The 17,553-nt window shown below is 44.0% G+C and overlaps 1 protein-coding gene across 2 annotated transcripts in view; it reads right to left on the bottom strand.

Annotated features, from left to right (window-relative positions):
• The window catches only part of babam2 (BRISC and BRCA1 A complex member 2), a 57,190-nt gene that overhangs the window by 33,058 nt on the left and 6,579 nt on the right, over positions 1-17,553 (bottom strand). Inside the window, exons 5-7 of one of the 2 annotated variants that reach the window (XM_030355769.1) lie at positions 10,232-10,426; positions 9,817-9,891; positions 7,934-8,056 (exon numbers count right to left, since the gene is read on the bottom strand). In XM_030355769.1, coding sequence (XP_030211629.1) covers positions 7,934-8,056; positions 9,817-9,891; positions 10,232-10,426 — 393 coding nt within the window. The remainder of the gene's footprint in view (positions 1-7,933; positions 8,057-9,816; positions 9,892-10,231; positions 10,427-17,553) is intronic. The other variant, XM_030355770.1, reaches the window with a different exon arrangement.

Raw genomic sequence — 17,553 nt, 5'->3', positions numbered from 1 at the left:
GATCAAACAGAAAGTTTGCATTTCCCGGACAAGAAATTTGCTGTAAATATTAATCACACACTTCCGCATCATATTTTCTCCCCTTTACTTCCTGCCGAAAAGCTGTTATTCTTGACATTTACATCCATTTCCAAGAGAGTTGCAACGACATCTGCCATTAAAACGCTACTTAATTGTTTATCTGCGTGGAAGCATTTGCTGGCCTTTTCAGACTCCAGTCGCAGACTGCATTAGTGAAGCCCAAACTGGCAATTACTCCAATATGTCTTTTAGGCAACTTGCTTTCAAACTAAATGCCATGTCTCATTGCTGCACAGATGTGTTTAACCAGGCAAATACATTTTTAACAGCACTATGAAAACAAAACAAATGCCTCATGATACGCAGTGCTTTAGTGGGAGATTATTTTAACCATAGCTTGACATAGCAATGGCCAAACGTTTAAAATATAAACCTACATGCTGCACAACTTTTGACACAAACTACAGGTGACAGAAACACTGTGGCCTGTTGCAACGCGTTTCCTAGGAAACTCTGTTTTAGATGTGCCAAACCTTACCACAAATGCCTGTTCTGCTGCCTCTGTACATACTATTCATTATATTCTACAGTTTATTACATTAGGGGTCAGCCAAATAAATCTCTTTGGGGGGCCCACAAATCTGAACACGATATAAGATTTAACAAAACAGCCCACAATTAGGCTCAGCATGAAGTGAATTTCTCTGTAAAGAAGCATTGGCATATAAGGATACATGGTAATGCCTTCTACCTGTACACATCGCTCTTAAAAGGGAGAGCAGCTAAAAAAGTAGAGTAAAAGGCTGTGATAAAAAGAGACACACATAGGACATTATGGGAGGAACCTGCAATTATTTTATAGCTCTTAAGATTCCTGAGCTCTTAGTCAGTGTTTACCGTGCAAGGGCACGGCAAGGCCGCAAATTAGAACCACTTGCTTTGGCATCAAGTGCTCAGCAGTCACGCATAGGCCCGAGCTGTATCTCCATCAGTGTCGAGCAAGCATAGAACCATGTAACATGCATGGAGGCCTTCCACCTGAGCTATTTTCTCATTCTTCTAACAGGGTTGTGAATTGCCCGTCTCGTCAAAACACTAGCTTAAAGCGCCCGACAAGCATCAGCTGCATAGCAGTAAAACTCGCCGTTGCTACCCAACGGCGGACACTAACAGACAACAGTGCCCATGACCTAATGTGAATCCATGTGATAAAAAAAAGCAGGTCACACCAACATAATAGTGTGGCATTCCAAGAGTGTGATTTCGGATGGCACATTAAGGCGTCTGAATCCTCTTGTCTTCTGGTAACGCCACTTTAAAATTGCACAAGGAAGAGGGCAGGGAGAGCTGCCAGCTCTAATGGCCGGCTGGGGTCCAGTTTAATCATAGCCTTGAATGGGAACTCTAATGATGGGTGTTGGGCCACGCTGCATGATGTCACGTCCACAACAGCCTTCGCAAACGGCCGTGTCACATCGGCTCGTCCGTACGCGGTGCCGATGTACCCCTCACTGGATGCCAACACATGTACAGCCACACCACAATCTTACCCCCCCACAGCCCCCCCCCCAGACGTTTTAAGGGTAGTGGGTAGAGAATTGAGCAAGCGACTCATGTGACCGAGCTGGCCCACGTTCAGCCACAACTTCTCCAAAAGCCCAACTGCCATTTGGAGCGGGGGGGTCGGGAAGTCAGCGGGATGGCAAACCGCAGCAACAAAAGGACCTGGTGAGCGGTAGGAGAGTGGGGCAACAAAGATGTGGCAACCCAGAGAGTAAAGGTCACCGCAGAACACTGCCTGGTTTCACCGCCAAAACCGGAGTTGGTTGAAAAAAACACTCAAACTAGGTACAAAAGAGCAAGTGGAGAAGAGAGAAGGGAAAAGAGATGGACTAGCCAGGGCTCCTGAAAGCTACTGGCTGGCTGGCAGTGATTCAGTGATGTAGGCCGCTGTGTAAGTGGCTTTGTGTCACTCCGTCTCTGCCTTAATCTCAGCTTTGAGAGGAGGGGCTGTCAGGCTGCAGTGGGTTTAGTCAGGAGTCGACAGGTGCTGACATCGATAAGAGTACGAATTATGGCATACTTCTAATGTTTTGATTTGGGACAACTCTACAGCTGACTTGATCATTACTTTTGAAATGAGACACAGATATGAACACGATTCATATTATGAGTGATCATATGATTTATTCGGCGTTTCAAAGTACGCCAAGAGTTGTTCTGGAGAGATCTGTTTTGAGAGGTTTCTTCCTGCATTGGATATTATCAATATCCGTCGACCATGGATTGGGATAACAAAATTGTTAGATATAATACTTTTTTGTTGCTTTGACAAAAAATACATAATTATTTTCAATTGAAATCAATGCATGTCAATGCAAAAAATAGACGTGCTTCATATCATCAATCATGGTCAGCAACGCAGAAATTATTAATTGATTAACTTTTGCCATCGGGGTTGGGTTAAACAAGGCTCTACATAATGAAGCTTGGGGATATTAACAGCAATCAGTTTACACCCCTTTTGCCACTGAATACTCTCAAAATTGGCCTTTATAAATCCCAGCAATTTGGTTCTAAGAACAATGCTTTACATTTGAAACAGATTGAATATTAAACCAGCTCTTTCTCTTTGTTTGACTGAAGAATATGATTGATGTCCTTAATGACTACACAGCTATAATAGTACTGGTTCTGCTAATGCAGTTGTTTTCTGTTGATATTCCGCCAGGCACCACGACTGAAGAATAAACATCGAGGACAGAGGTTATGTGTGGGTGATTAAATTCAATTGATTGGAACACAAAACTCCTACTTAATAAACCCTGAATTAATCAGGGTGTGACCCCTTAGCGCAGAGCAACGCTTTCCGTTTAACACCTTGTTAACACCACAATGGATAGTAAACTCTGGAAGAGCCTTGCTGTTTTCTCCCTCAATACCGCATTGTGCCAAAACCTTTGACTGGAGGTTGAACCTTCAGATGACATTTTTCACACTGCAATGCTGAATGCCCTTGAGCTACTTGGCTACATAAACATCCACATTGATGAGAAACAAGTAGGGGGTGGGGGACTTGCATTTTTCTATGTCTCCAGGGTATGAGGTGAACAGCAATATACAGCGCATGCAAAATAACAATAGAAAAACACTGGCTATAGGAGATAGATCAGTTATACTTTCAACTATTTGAAAACACCAAATAATTGAACTGAAGCAATTGGAGCATGTAAATGTTTAGGTCTGCTGCATGTTTCTGTAGGTGCATCCCCCCCCACATACTGACACACAAACACACAAATAGATGCACACAATTAGCTGTGTCACACTGACAGATCTATTTGGTCCTTTACCTCCCTAGTATCACTGCATTGCTGAGCTTGGAGATGACCATGTGCAATCATAGCTCTATGTTGCCAATATATATATATACATATGTATATTTTGCGAAAACAAGACAAAATCACACATATTCAAAGAATTGAATACAATTTTACCAATGTGCATGCACATTAATGGTAGATAAAGCACCCACGTGTTGAACACATTTACCGCAAATGTATTAAAAGAAAGGAGAAAGTAAAAAAAGGAGAGAGGGAGCAGAAAGATCAGAGTTGAAAATAAACACAGATTTACATAAATAATCAAGGGAGAGAGGGAGGCTGATTTAATGAAGCTGGAGAAGACGGAGCCAGCGCTGGGGGCCTGGCTGCACCCGTGAACCCTCTCTGCTGCCTGTGGAGTTTCAGGGCATGGCATGGGGGAGTGTGTGCGAGTGTGTGCGGTTAAGGAGGGGTAGTGGGTAGCGGTAATAGGAAGAGAGGGAGTTGAGGGGCGGCGGGGGGTGGGGAGAGAGGAGGGAGAGAGATAGAGGGGTGTGTGGGTGTGGACGGCAAGGCCTGAAAATAATTAGACTAAAATGAATTAGATGCAAGTGCTTTTGCCGAGACGAGACAGACGTAGGAACGCCTGAACTGGCCGGCTGCGTGTCCAGAGGGCACTGCAGGGACCTGTGCTTAAAAATATAACTAAGTCGTACGTATTTGTGCAAAAACCTCCAAAGCCTCACAAACCTTTCTGACCCCAGAGTACATCACCCTGGTTTAGGACAGCGGCACGTGAATGGTGCTGTTGCTCGGTTCATGCAAAAAAAAAACACGCACTCATCGTCCACCGATTTTCCGGCTGTAAACATTCGATAAGCCATGCAACAGGTTGAATAACATAAAGAAATATGATTTGAAAGCATCATGTGCAACATCCTCCCACACCCGGCGTTTCAACACCGGGAGAGGGTCACTGGGTTCAGCTGACTCAAGCTAGCGGATCAGAGACGGATGCTCAGAAGAGTCGCACCTCTTTGGATCGGATCCCTTCCGATCGCTTTGGCGCTGGTGACAGGGGTCAGAGCTTGCAGATGGATGGGGGGGATGACGGGGCGGGGGGAAGAGACACATTTCAAGCTGAGCCAGAGCACCGGGCCGAGTCATAAAGGCAGGCGTTGCTCGGTGCCGGTTGCGGCGGAAGCCAGGAGTATGTGACATTTAGAGCCGGCGTGCTGCTTCACACGCGTGCTACTCAGAGGGGCGCCTGATGGATAGAAGGCGCCGATAAAGTGCCCGTTATGACCCCACTGTGCTGTGCATGCGAGCACCTGCCGTGTGACATCGCGTCCAGAGGTCAGGTGGATGGTCGGGTGGACATGCACGAAAATACATTTCCGGCTTTACTGCATTATCTTGGGAAATGGTGAATATCGATGAAACGCATTTGAAAGTGAAGATGATGGACAAAGTTTGCACTAAAATAACCTGGAGGTATCTATTTTCAATGGTGATTTCAATCATTTATATACTTTTTAACCTCTTAAGACCCAATCGCCCACCGGTGGGCGATTTGGTTTGTTGACGATATGTTTCCACTACGGAGCGACATAACCCGCTTCAACTTTCATCATTACAGACATTCTATAAGTCGTTAGAAAGGGTAGAATCTCCACAATTTATTCATCCGGTTGTTTTTTTCTATAAATCATGAGCACAAAACCATAAATATTGATATTTACCAGCATGGTAAACCGGAAATGCCAAAAAACAGAGTGACTCCCTACCTTTGAAGCAATCTGAGAACCGTAATATGTGTCCATTCCTCAATTATTTATATTCCAATTGTCCGTGAGAATCCACTGATCAAAAGCATCCAAATGGTTTTTCATAAAATTATTCCAGCTTGTGAATATCGTCGTGTAAAGTCCATTTGTTTACCATCGCCAAACTTTGTTTGTCAACTAACATACAGACGTTCGCAGCCGTATCGATATTTTCTCTAGCTCCAGTATGCAGTTGTTGGATATGCTTGTTTTCATCACTTTGCTGGCTACAAAATAAAAGTGTCCCCGTCTTTTTCTGTTCAGTTTTCACCCCGGTACAGCCCGTGAAGTAGATGGAGCGCTCCCAGTTCGAAGGGCCAATGGGCTTTGTTTACTTTGTTTCGCGGCTTTAGTATAGGGACAGCGTATTGGCTATTGATATATCAATCACTTGGGCTTCTAGCCAATGAGTTTACCTTTCCAACGCTGCTAGGCGTGTCCAGGTGTGATACGTATGAGCCGAGATATAAAGCTGCGTCAACACGGCAGACAACTCACTTTGCGCATATTTTGCGCATATATTGTTCATATTTACTTCTTGTCATATTTTCAAGATATGGCCAATATCTCAATATGAATGTGTGAAAAAATTATGTTTTGAATCATGGAGAAAGGTTTTATAGTCACCAAAATGCTTCAGTAATGTTTCCAGTGTCACAGAAGTAGAGTAAATGCATTTGGCACAATTTGGCCATTTGGAGACATTTTGGAGAGGTTTGTGCCGCCAGTGACAACACACCATAAAAACTCCATTAACTCGCCAAGGTTTAGGCCTAGTACTCCAAAATTTCTTCCAGGTGTAGTTGGCATGATGTAGGAGGTATTTGGCATATTGCCATATGCCTTACATATAAAGCACATCCTAGTTATTGTAGTTCAATTATGACCTATTATTTTCGAAGACAAAAAAAATTTCTTTAGAGCAATGTCTGAACTGATGTCATTTAGGTTGTGTGTATGATACATGCCAAATACATATCTACAGAAACTAGAGCTTGTCAGCTTTCAAATGAAGTATCATGCATCCATCTAGGACTTAGGGTTACTGTGTTATAAGCTTTTCCATTTGGGTATGTGTATGGGCGAAAAAAAACAAAATACTGCCGGGGCAGAACAGGTTCTTAATATTATATGCTCTACAAAAAAGAAAAGATGCCCAGCTACGAAGTCTTTGTTTAAAAGAATCGTACTGCTATAACCTCCCGCCCACCCTAGCCAGTCAAGCAAGACTAGTTCACATTACTCATTTGTAATGCCAATCGAGTTTCTTTAATTCTGATTGTCAGAATTAAGAGGGGCTCGATCTTAACATTGACGACCGATATGTCAGAGTTATTTTAAGCCGAAATAAGCATATTACAACATTAAGACTAATAGCTGCACAGAAATGGTGCAATACCTAGATTGCAAGCTGTACACTAATCCACTTGCTTGATTTTCTTTCCATCCCGTGGCCATTAATGGCTCTCAATAGATAAGACAACTTCAAGAGCTGAATACACAGTCACTTCAAGTGACCATTTTAAGTTTTAAGCTGATAATGTGAAAGATATCTTCCATTGAAAAACAACGTGTATTGTTATAGTTTTTACGTCCATAAAGAGGAGGTCATTTACATAAACGACCCACCGTATCACAACATCCTACCCATACCAAAACACAACCGAGGGCTTTAGTGAAATCTGGCAGCAGAAGGCCAAAGGCCATTGTGAGATGAGTGGGCCTGGAGATAAAAATCGGTTCAGGGTGCAATCCACAGTTAAGACAATGGACCACAGCCCAAGTGGTCAACTTGCCCTTTGTAAACAGATAATTACGCTGTAAGCATCCATTTGATTGCACTGCACAGCCTTTCCCTTCATTTCCCGGCGCAGGGTGACTTTACCAAAAAAGATGCCCCTCACAAAAGCCCCGGTATGAAAGGAAAATATATGGATATTATTGTAGAGGAGAAGGCAGGACAAAACAAACACTCACACACACACACACACACACACACACTCACACACACACACACACACACGTCAAAATGGGACTAACATCAACTAACATCATAGCCTCTAGGTGCAAGAAACATTTGGTTTACAAGAAAATATATCTAAAAATATACCATGAAACACTTAACCTAGCTTTTTACACTCAACCTAGGAATTACCGAAAAAGACAGCAAAAGATGGCTAAAACCTAAACCCAAGACATATCAAGGGTTAAGTTGAACGTCCATGAACTTTATGCGCTTGTGCTAGCTTTAGCCTGAGAAGGCTTGAGCCTGAGACTCAAGCCAGAGCAAACTGATGAGGCACTGTATGGGCATGCATGTCAGCCATTCAGCAGGCCACGCTGCATTACATCCACCCATACGGCGGCGGCAACAACGCATGTCCATGAACATGTCTGTGAAACATCTCACTGAACATCTCAGTGAAGGCGCAATGATTTCCCACAACACAGTCGTCCCAAATATCTATAAAGAGAGCACTAACTCTTATGAGGTCAGCCGAGAAGCAGAAGCCATGCAGAAGTCCCTGAACCATAATCATTCCTGACACTACTGGGCTATAATAATGGACATCATGAGCTGACAAGTGATTCTGAGATGTGTGATTTAAGTACAGCACATTGGCATAAGTGTGTGTGTATTTTTTATAGTTTAGATATATCTATTTTTTGGGGGTTTTACAGTGAAAGAAGGCATGGCGTAAGAAAAAAAAGGGCTCAAGACAGCAGTAACATTGATTGAAGAAATTGTGTTGAAAGTGTCACCTTGATTCGGTCAATGATTGGAGCGCATACAGACATCAGGCCACTCTCAGCCACTCTGGCTGGGCGGTGCGTGGGTGTCCGAGGTGTGAGTCCATGTTCATTCCCTTTCCCTCGTCCGAGCCCCTATGGAATTTCTATGTATAAGCCGTCTGACATACAACACCTAGATTGCTCGCTAGCTCTGTGTGTCTGTGTGTGTCTGTGTGTGTCCGTGTGTGTGAAGCAATAAGCATGATATGAAGAAGGGTGTGTGCGCAACTCGCATGCAAGCCTGAAATTCCATGTAAATACCACCCTTAAAATAAAACAAATATGATGAAAATGGCAGCAAATTAAATAAAGAAAGACAACAGTAACCCAGGCTATACCAGTTGTACCACATGAGTAAAGGAGGTAAAAGCAAAGTGAGGTGAGACTGTATGCAAAGCAGGAAGGAAACAAAAACGACTAAATTATGAGACAGAGTTTGGCAGAAAGACACAGAGAGATGAGATTCACATCCACAGCTACGAGGCTGATGGCCACTGTTGGTCCCCTTATGTTTAACAATCATTCCCCACTGTAAACAGACAGGACTCCTGACATGGGGGGAGTCAAAGCCCCCTTGAATAACCACCATGAATTACAACAAATAAAAAGATAGAAAGAAAGAAAGAAAGAAAGAAAGAAAGAAAGAAAGAAAGAAAGAAAGAAAGAAAGAAAGAAAGAAAGAAAGAAAGAAAGAAAGAAAGAAAGAAAGAAAGAAAGAGCAAGCTTTGGTCTAAGCAGCCTGCAGACAGCGCGCGGCTCAGAGCAGATTGAGAGTGACGGGCTGCTGATTAGTCAACTCACAGCCCTCGAGACCAGAGTCTGCATGCACACACACACAGACCACACACACACACACACACACACACACACACACACACACACACACACACACACACACACAGACACCCACACACACACACACACACACACACACACACACACACACACACACACACACCCACCCACCCACCCACCCACACACTTCATTAAGCCTTTCTGTATTCAACGCTACACAGGAGAAGTACCTTTAGAACATGTTTTACGTGCCAAATCAAATCCCATTCCAAGTCCACGGGATCTCGAAGCGTACATATTTTACCTATCGTTTACATTTATTTGTTCTTTAATTATCTGCATAGTCGAGTTTGGCATTTACCATGCGACACTTCTCACCCTTAATACATGTTGACTGGAGAGTCCCATTTTGTGACAAGACTAAAAATACAAGAACAGCCTTAATTTGATTATTTGATAAACAAGACGCAACAATTAGCCAATTCTATGCAAGTTATGATTGACAGGGGAAATCAAACTCTAATCCAGGCTCCTCATCCTTCAGACACGTTATTGGTGTCGATAGGTGGCAAATGTTGCTAGCGTGGACAAACACAAAGAGACACTTGGGAAATTATACGTGGAGAACGTAATAAGTGGAAATAAAACACACAAAACTGAAAAGAGGACAGCTCTTCTGCAGCAAATCTGCAGTCAGTTAAGATGATATATCTATATATATATATATATCTATATCTCTATATCTATCTATCTATCTATATATATATATATATATATACATACACACACACACACACACACACACACACACACACACACACACACACACACACACACATACGTATATTTACATTTGCACATATAGGAGGAGGTGGCTATCTATCGATATAGATTTATACATTAATGTATATATATATATATACACACACACACACACATAGACATGATTATTATAGGTAGACTAGACACGTCAGTTTAGGTATGTCCCGGAGTGCGGTCCATGTGAGCATGTGACATGAGGTGAATAACGCTGGGGTCGGGCGGGCGGTCAGTGGTACCTTGAGGAGATACACGGGGATGTTGCTGAAGTCCACAGGAAGCTTGAGCAGGAAGCGTGCAGAGAACTCTCCTGTCTGGAACAAGAGGAACAAGACTTAAACATCAGAAATACAAAGGAGAACAAAGATGAGTCCCATACTCGGACACAAATGGATGCACATATATCACACTGCCCTTCACTTTGATATGTTTGTATGATGTACACAACATATTATCATTGTTGAAATAACACGGTTAGCAGAAATATTGTCATTAAATAGTTTTATGGAATATTCATAGATTTATTTTCAGCCATTTTTCATCGATTTTTGTTTCCTCGTTTGCTGCGGTTATAATCAGATCCCCCCCTCAGGCCTGAATAATCCGCCATCCAGCGGTCCATTGACAATAAAACAACCCTTAATTGAGCAGTACCCAGCTATTCTTGCGACCGGCGTAGACCTCCATGTTGCGGCCGTAGCTGGGCTCCTCCAGCAGGCTGTCGTACTCAAACAGCAGCCTGGAGCTGTCCCGGAGCCGCTGGCACTGGTAGTGGTGGTACTGCTGGATCAGCTCCTTGACCAGCTGCAGCAGGCACTCGGGGTCCCCCGCGTCCCACCGGACCAGGTGCTGGAAGGAGGGGGGGGTCATGGAGGAACAAGGGAGACGCAATTTGAGGAATGGGACTTTTTCGTATTTTTTAGTTCACCGCATTTTCTGTTCAACCCTATAAACCCAATTGCTCTATCCTCACTCTGAATTGTTTAGAACAATGTTGTGGAACTTGTCGGTGTGCTTAGACAGCCAGGTATCTCAGGCGCTATGCAAAGGACAGCGTCTGGTATTCAACAGCGGTGGGCGGCTTAAAACAATCCCTGAAATGCATTGTGTATTTATTTCGTGAGGTTTGGAGGCAGTACAAATACTTGAGAATTTTTCATTCAATGTATACTCTGCAAAGGCATATATATATATATTTTGATCAACAAAAGAAAAAAATAGCATGGCAGGACAATTAAAGCCCGATCCATTGAAAAGGTTGAAGCAAGGTTTCTGATAAAATAACTCATTCTGCATACGGCGGGTTAGCATAATTACATGCACTCAATGGGAAATATATCAAATACACTCACACAACAGTGTACATTTTCTGTGGTGCAGTTCACCCCATTTCCCCTCTCCCTGCTCAGTGGCCTTTTCGCCAGGGAGCGCTCCAACCAATCGACCCGGATCACCGGGTAACCGCAAATGCACTTCCCCGACACCGCCGCCCCATGCAACCACCTGTCACAAATGAGTGGCCACCGCTGACGTCAAGGAGGACTAACTCTAGCGGACGGCCGTGCTTCCTCCTCTCCGGTGCGCCCATGCGCGAGGGATTTCAGAGCTGTCCATTAATGCGTGCAACACTGCGCCAAAACAAAATTGCAGGAAACATGTCAGGTCTAATAATCGGCGGGCCCCGCTCAATGGGCAGGGCCGCCGCGCGTGAGGTGGCTGGTAGGAGCCCCCCCAGCATGATTTTATCCCTTTGCGCACTTTCACCCCTGAAACGTGTGCATTTCAAGCATTATGACCTGCCCATCCTGAACTGATAGAGATAGTCAAAAACCTCACAGCAATTCGAACATAACTCGGTTTCATTCCGAAAACAGAGTCAGACCGAGGACTTAAACTGGCCCTAAACGCACTCACACGGGACCAGTTTGGACACGCAACACTTGTTGGCCTACATGCTGTTGTTGTAAACTACTTGCTTGGAAATTGAACCTAGGAGGGAATCCAGTAATAAAACAAAATAAAGCACCGTAGCCTGGGAACCGTGTGGATTCAGCTCTGTATGTGTGCGTGAGGCAGTGTTAGTTCAAGGAGTAGTTATTTAGAAATGATCTACACCGCCCATCAGCTCAATTAATGCGAACGCACGCACACACAACACAGGTGGAAGAAGCACAGGACGTGCCTTGGACTTGCATCAACTTGTACCACTGTCTGTCTGCCTTTGTCCTCCTCGCTGGTCTGTAATAGCCCAACATAGAAAGACTGTATTGTTTGTTGCTCACACACACACACCCACACCCACACCCTCCCCTCTTTTCCGGCCATTGGAGAAGGAAGCAAGATGGCAAGGGCTGGACACATGGAGCCACTGAGGTCAGTGGCTCCATGGGCAGCGGCTACCAGTAATACCGGGAATCCCGACATGGTCTGTGTGTGTGTGTATATTTATGTGTGTGATGAGGGGTGGGGGATGGGGGGTGGAATACAGAGTCAAACAAGGACGGGCATTGTCCAAAAGAGGCAGCAGGCCGCCCCGGGGACATGGGCGATCTGAAACCGAGCACAGAGACTGAGGAAGTGCCGTGTCAGGGTTATGACATAAAGGATCATTGAAACTCGGCTGAGGAGAAAGGAGAGGGCTGGTTAGGGCAGGAGGAGGAGGAGGAGGAGGCGGCATGATGCGGTATGAACACAAATGCCGGGCAGCAGCGGAGATGAGCCGTTGAGCTCAGACAAGTAGGCCAAGGCCGAAGGAATGCGTGTGCATGTAAAGCGCCACTATTGATCGGGGGAGACGTTTGGGTTTGAATTACGGCTGGCGATTAAGGGCGTCGGTGCCTGGCTGTCAGACACTAGAGACAGCCAACGTGGGCACAACTGAAACAAATATACCTTTCATTTATTCATTGACATGCCTCATCTTCAGTATAAACCATGGCAATTGTTAACGGCTCCTATGACAACACAAGGAAACGCGAAGGCACCAATAGCAGGTCACACTTTAGATATAAAGAGCACTGAACCACGTAGCAACGTTCAGGTTACACAGTTAGTGTACAGATTCTGAAACCACATGGATGTATATGCTCTGATCAATTTGTATCGATATTTTCGATACTGGACTCGACACTGCAATGTTCACCCTTAATCTATCAGAATTGCTTTGTTTTATTTGTGTTATCGTTTACATCCTGTGTACAACTGTCATAACTATCCACAATTATAGTCAAACCTAGTTTTTGTAAATTTGCAGGGATGGGGAGAAAAGGAAGGATGAAAAATGGCAGTAAGACACTGGGCGTAAGTATAGGGAAGGACATAGACTATTTCAGACCTGGCAATATTTGAATACGTCCAGGAACACACATGGAGCTTCTTTAAATGCAATGTTGATTCAACATGTTTTTGCTACACTACTATCATTAAATGGGATAAAGGCGATGTCATATCACTGATATTTACTGGCTTTATTTGGGCCTTATAATCCGATTATTTTGCCACGGTAAGATATACCGGTTAAACCTGTGTGTCAAATTATTAAGCCTCAACTTGGCTTTTGCAACCGCTATTATATAGATAGGCCACAGATACCTTCAAGGTCTGAAAATAGGGGACATGCATTTATGGAGAGCAATTCATAATCGCATTACCTAATCACATTATGATTTAATATCAAGGCTACAAAAGCATTAAATAGGATTAATCGTGCAATTTTAGTGTCCAAGCTCATGTGAAGCTAATAAAAAAGGTCATAAATAGCTTCACAGATACCGTTATTCAACTGATGACCTTTAAGAACCAGTATCAGAGGCAAACTCTCCCTCTTTGCCACATCCATATATCCCCTAATCGATCAATTAAATTAAATTGCAGGAAAACAGTTGTGCGAATGGCTATGATCTATAGCTCAACATTCATTGTACATTAGGGTTTTAACTCCGTTCCATTCATTTAAATGGAGCACAAGGTGTAATCTGGAAAAGACAGATGTCTTGTCATATTACACCTTGTCTTGTCAATATTACGTAAATAAGTCGTAAATCGCAAAGAAATGACAAAATAACACCTGTCTTTTCCTCAAGACGTACACCTGAATTGGACACCTCACACTGAACCAACCCTGGCGACAGACAGAACGACCGCTTTCTGTGCCATCCGTCTGAACCATGTTCATACCAACATGAATACAAGGCCAACGAGAAAGGGGCTGGCATGTGTAAATGTAAGATAACTATATAGGCCAAAAGAAGATGTTCGTTTTAAATGTCTTTAATGTGATTTTTATAGATACTGGCAACCTGATCCGATAAACCGCTGTAGACTTGAAAATGTGAGGCATTAAAAAACTTGCGTATTAAATTAATCTCTGAGTCCCTAATTCTAGTGTGGGCTCACGCCCTATTTTGCCTCAGAGACTGCCAAGTCTAAGATCACACTAAATTGCTCTTGTCATGTGTTGAAGATACTTGGCATTCTCATCTCTTAGTGTTTAATGCCATGCAAACCGTGTAGCTCTCGGGTCCAACATGGAACAACTTGTTGAAGAAAAACATTTGTTTAGTTTTTAATTAATTGTGATGGTTTGGCCACTGCTTTTGCCCACTGCCCCTGCACTGGGAGAGCTGGTTATGCAGCCAGTTGGTCTTGGCCACTCTCTCAGAATTTCTTGAACACTTTTTTTTTTTTTTCTTCCCTTCCAACATTTTTTGGACACAAACAATGGCTTGTCCACTAAAAGCAAACCCGTCCATGTTGTATGCCAATAACACACTCTAATAAAAGCTGGAACTCATTATTCCCCTGGAGCAGGAAGGAAGTGCGAGCAACAGTTGGTACGCTATGCCCAGGTCGGCCTAACCCTTTACAGGCCATCTGAGGTCCATTGTTACGGCGGCAACAGGGGACGAGTTGGACTGGCAGATAGGAAGCGCTGGGCCCTGGCAGCCACAGACTTGGGTTTCACCAAGCAGCAAATTGAAAGTGAATCAGTGTGTGAGACTGCAGCTTCTTTGAGGAGTTGCAGTCAAACATGGGTTAGGAAATAAGTAAGAATGCATAGGCTACGGTAGCAGACAAAATTATACAGCATTGGTAGGAACTTAAATTGTTGAAAAGAACACCAGCACCTGCAGCACTGAATTCAACGTGAAAGCACAATCTTGTGTATTTGACGTGTTGCAGAGTGTAATCTGAATTTGCAGAAATCATTGGACGGAGGTGGAAAGAAAAAACAGGAAGATAAGCAGCGCATATCCTGTTGGAAGCAATTCCCCTGCAAGGTCACTTTGATGTTGATCTGGTTGCGAAAGAATACAAAATGTACGTTTTGCAACAGCCCAGAAGAACACACAATGCATGCATCCTGGCTCTAGTCCCACAGTACCCATCGTAAATTTGTCTTCTAGTGGGCGATTGAGTCTTTTAGTGGGCAATTTAATGGTTGCTATAAACTAGACGTCTGAAGTAGCTGGCATATTAGTGGAAACATGTGCCCCTTGACAAGATGAAATATAGCGGAGAAAACAATACCATCATCATTATTATTATTATTATTATTATTATTGTTATACATTCAGTGATTGCTCATCTAAATGGGTAAGAGCACTTGCATGCAGCAGAGTTCTGCTGAACTTGCTGACTGTACAGGTGAATCAGCTCACAACACCTACACAGAATGCGACACTAGGGAAAATAATCTGGAATTTCCAGTGAAAAACTAGACAGTGCTTGCTTCTGTTCCAGAAAGTTTGGATAAGCGGGAACATGTTGATGTTGCATTTTTCTGAGGCCTCGGAGACCCAGTTGAACCCCTGGCTTTAACAAACACACGGCCACGTGCACATGCACGCACACGTGTACACACAGACACACGGGAAACTCCCAAAATGTGGTTTACGGCCTAAGTGGAGGTCAGGACAAGTCTAGACCAGAAAAATGATACATTACAGACAAAGAGGGGGAAAAGAAGACCATGCAAATAATAGGAGCACGCAAGGGGCAATTTGGGATAATAGAGCTCATGCACCCTCCAGTAGCACACACTATTCTATGGCCGTCCACCGTAAAGGGAGCACCAACATTGCGTGTCCAATGGCGGCAATATCTGTACGTTTGACTGCGATGCATAATTTGAAGGGAAATAATAAAAAAAAAAAAAAGGTTTCAGTGTTAAAATGGGGAAACAGTGTGCTTTGGTTTTAATGAGCTGCACTTATAGTTGTATTCGCCTCGTTTTACCTATCAATAACCTTTATAAGAAGGTTCTGGTAGCTAAACCCACCAAAAAATAATCCATGTGGTCAAAAGGTCAAAGTGTAATTGGCAAAACCCTGTTAATGTAAGGGTGAGTCATTCTTTACTAGACATTGGAAAGAAGGGGAACAAAAACCAACAACAAGATAAAGTGAGCAACGATGAATGAGTCGATGTGATGCAATCGCAGAGTTAGCAAACCGTCTAACACATTCCACCCAGCCCCAGCCTTTTCCTCCCCCATGCTCCCAGTCCCCTCCCAGTGGCTCCTATCCTGACCTGTCAGTTTCCAGCCCACACCTGGCTGCTAGCTGCAGCTACGCTCATGGGCTCGTCCAGCCTTCCTCGCTCACCATGTCAAACAATGGGCTAGTTCTAGTCTTACGGACCATGGCATCGACCGTCTGGCCAGACGGAATGTTATGCTTGGAAAAGGGAGTGGGCATGCTGACGATCGTATCGCCATGATAAAAACTCAAGGAGCCAAAACCCCAAGCAGCCTCATTTGACCTCCCACCTGTGATTGAGTAAGAGTCAAGAATGTGTATGCATAAAGACAAATATAACCCCCAAAAGAATGTATGGAACCTGATCATGCATAGTAACACTAATAGGGAGAAATACTGCTAACTAAATAGGGTCAGCAATCTATTCAGACAGGAAACACAGACGTCAACCAAAGTAACTGCCACCTTCCAAAACCCCACTTACCAATACATGGAACAGCACACAAAATGATTCACTCCGAACATGCAAATTAGGCTTTATCTCACACACAACACACACACACACACACACACACACACACACACACACACACACACACACACACACACACACACACACACACACACACACACACACACACACAGGCCTTCAAACCCTCCATCCCCTTCATCTTAATGGCTTCTTGCCTGAAAAGTTTACAGTCTCTGACGGTAAAGCCCATGTCACACATCCCATAGCTAACAGGAAACAAACAAGATTGTTAAAGTGTTTCAGAATGCTATTCCCCGGGCTGTCCTTATATATACACCACGTCGCTTTTCAGTCGTCTCCTTGGGTCAATTAAAGCTTCAGGATACACGACTACAAGTGTGGCCACAGTGACGGCTGAAGTTAAAGGGGCCATCGTCTGGCGTTTAAGAGGTTATTTCCAACCTTAAAATGACAAAGACTCCTTCTCATCCCAAAATAAAGCTGCCTGACTAGCACTTTTTTTCTTCTGTGGCAATTGTTCCCGCTTCTCACGTTTTATGAGACCAATCACGAACAACTGAAGCGGAGCCCGACACATTTCAAAGTGATCTGAGGTTGAGCAGAGCCATGGAGGCCGGTCCGAGTCACTCTTAGGCCCAATCCCATTTCTACCCCTTACCCCTTCCCCCTTGATTTGAAGGGGTAAGGGGAAAGAAATGGTATTGGGCCTTAGGCCCAATCCCATTTCTTACCCCTTCCCCCTTCCCCACTTCCCCTTATCCCTTCAACAAGGGAGAGGGGTAAGGGGAAGGGGTTAGGGGTAGAAATGGGATTGGGCCTTAATGTTCATTAATCCTATGTGTGTAGGCCCTGGGCCTTCAACCCACGGAGACATCTGCAGCGGTACCACGTGGACCCTCAATAGAGCTGTGAGGAACTGTGTGCTGTATTCCATGGCTCATGGAAGGTCTGTGCTTTTAAAGAGGTTATTTGTGCTCCTCGTGGCTTTCCTAGTGCCTGACCAC

Source organism: Gadus morhua, chromosome 5 (assembly GCF_902167405.1).
Source record: "Gadus morhua chromosome 5, gadMor3.0, whole genome shotgun sequence".
Classification (NCBI taxonomy): Eukaryota; Metazoa; Chordata; class Actinopteri; order Gadiformes; family Gadidae; genus Gadus; species Gadus morhua.
The sequence above is the reverse complement of the archived record's forward strand: the minus strand, read 5'-3'. Positions and strand labels throughout refer to the sequence as shown.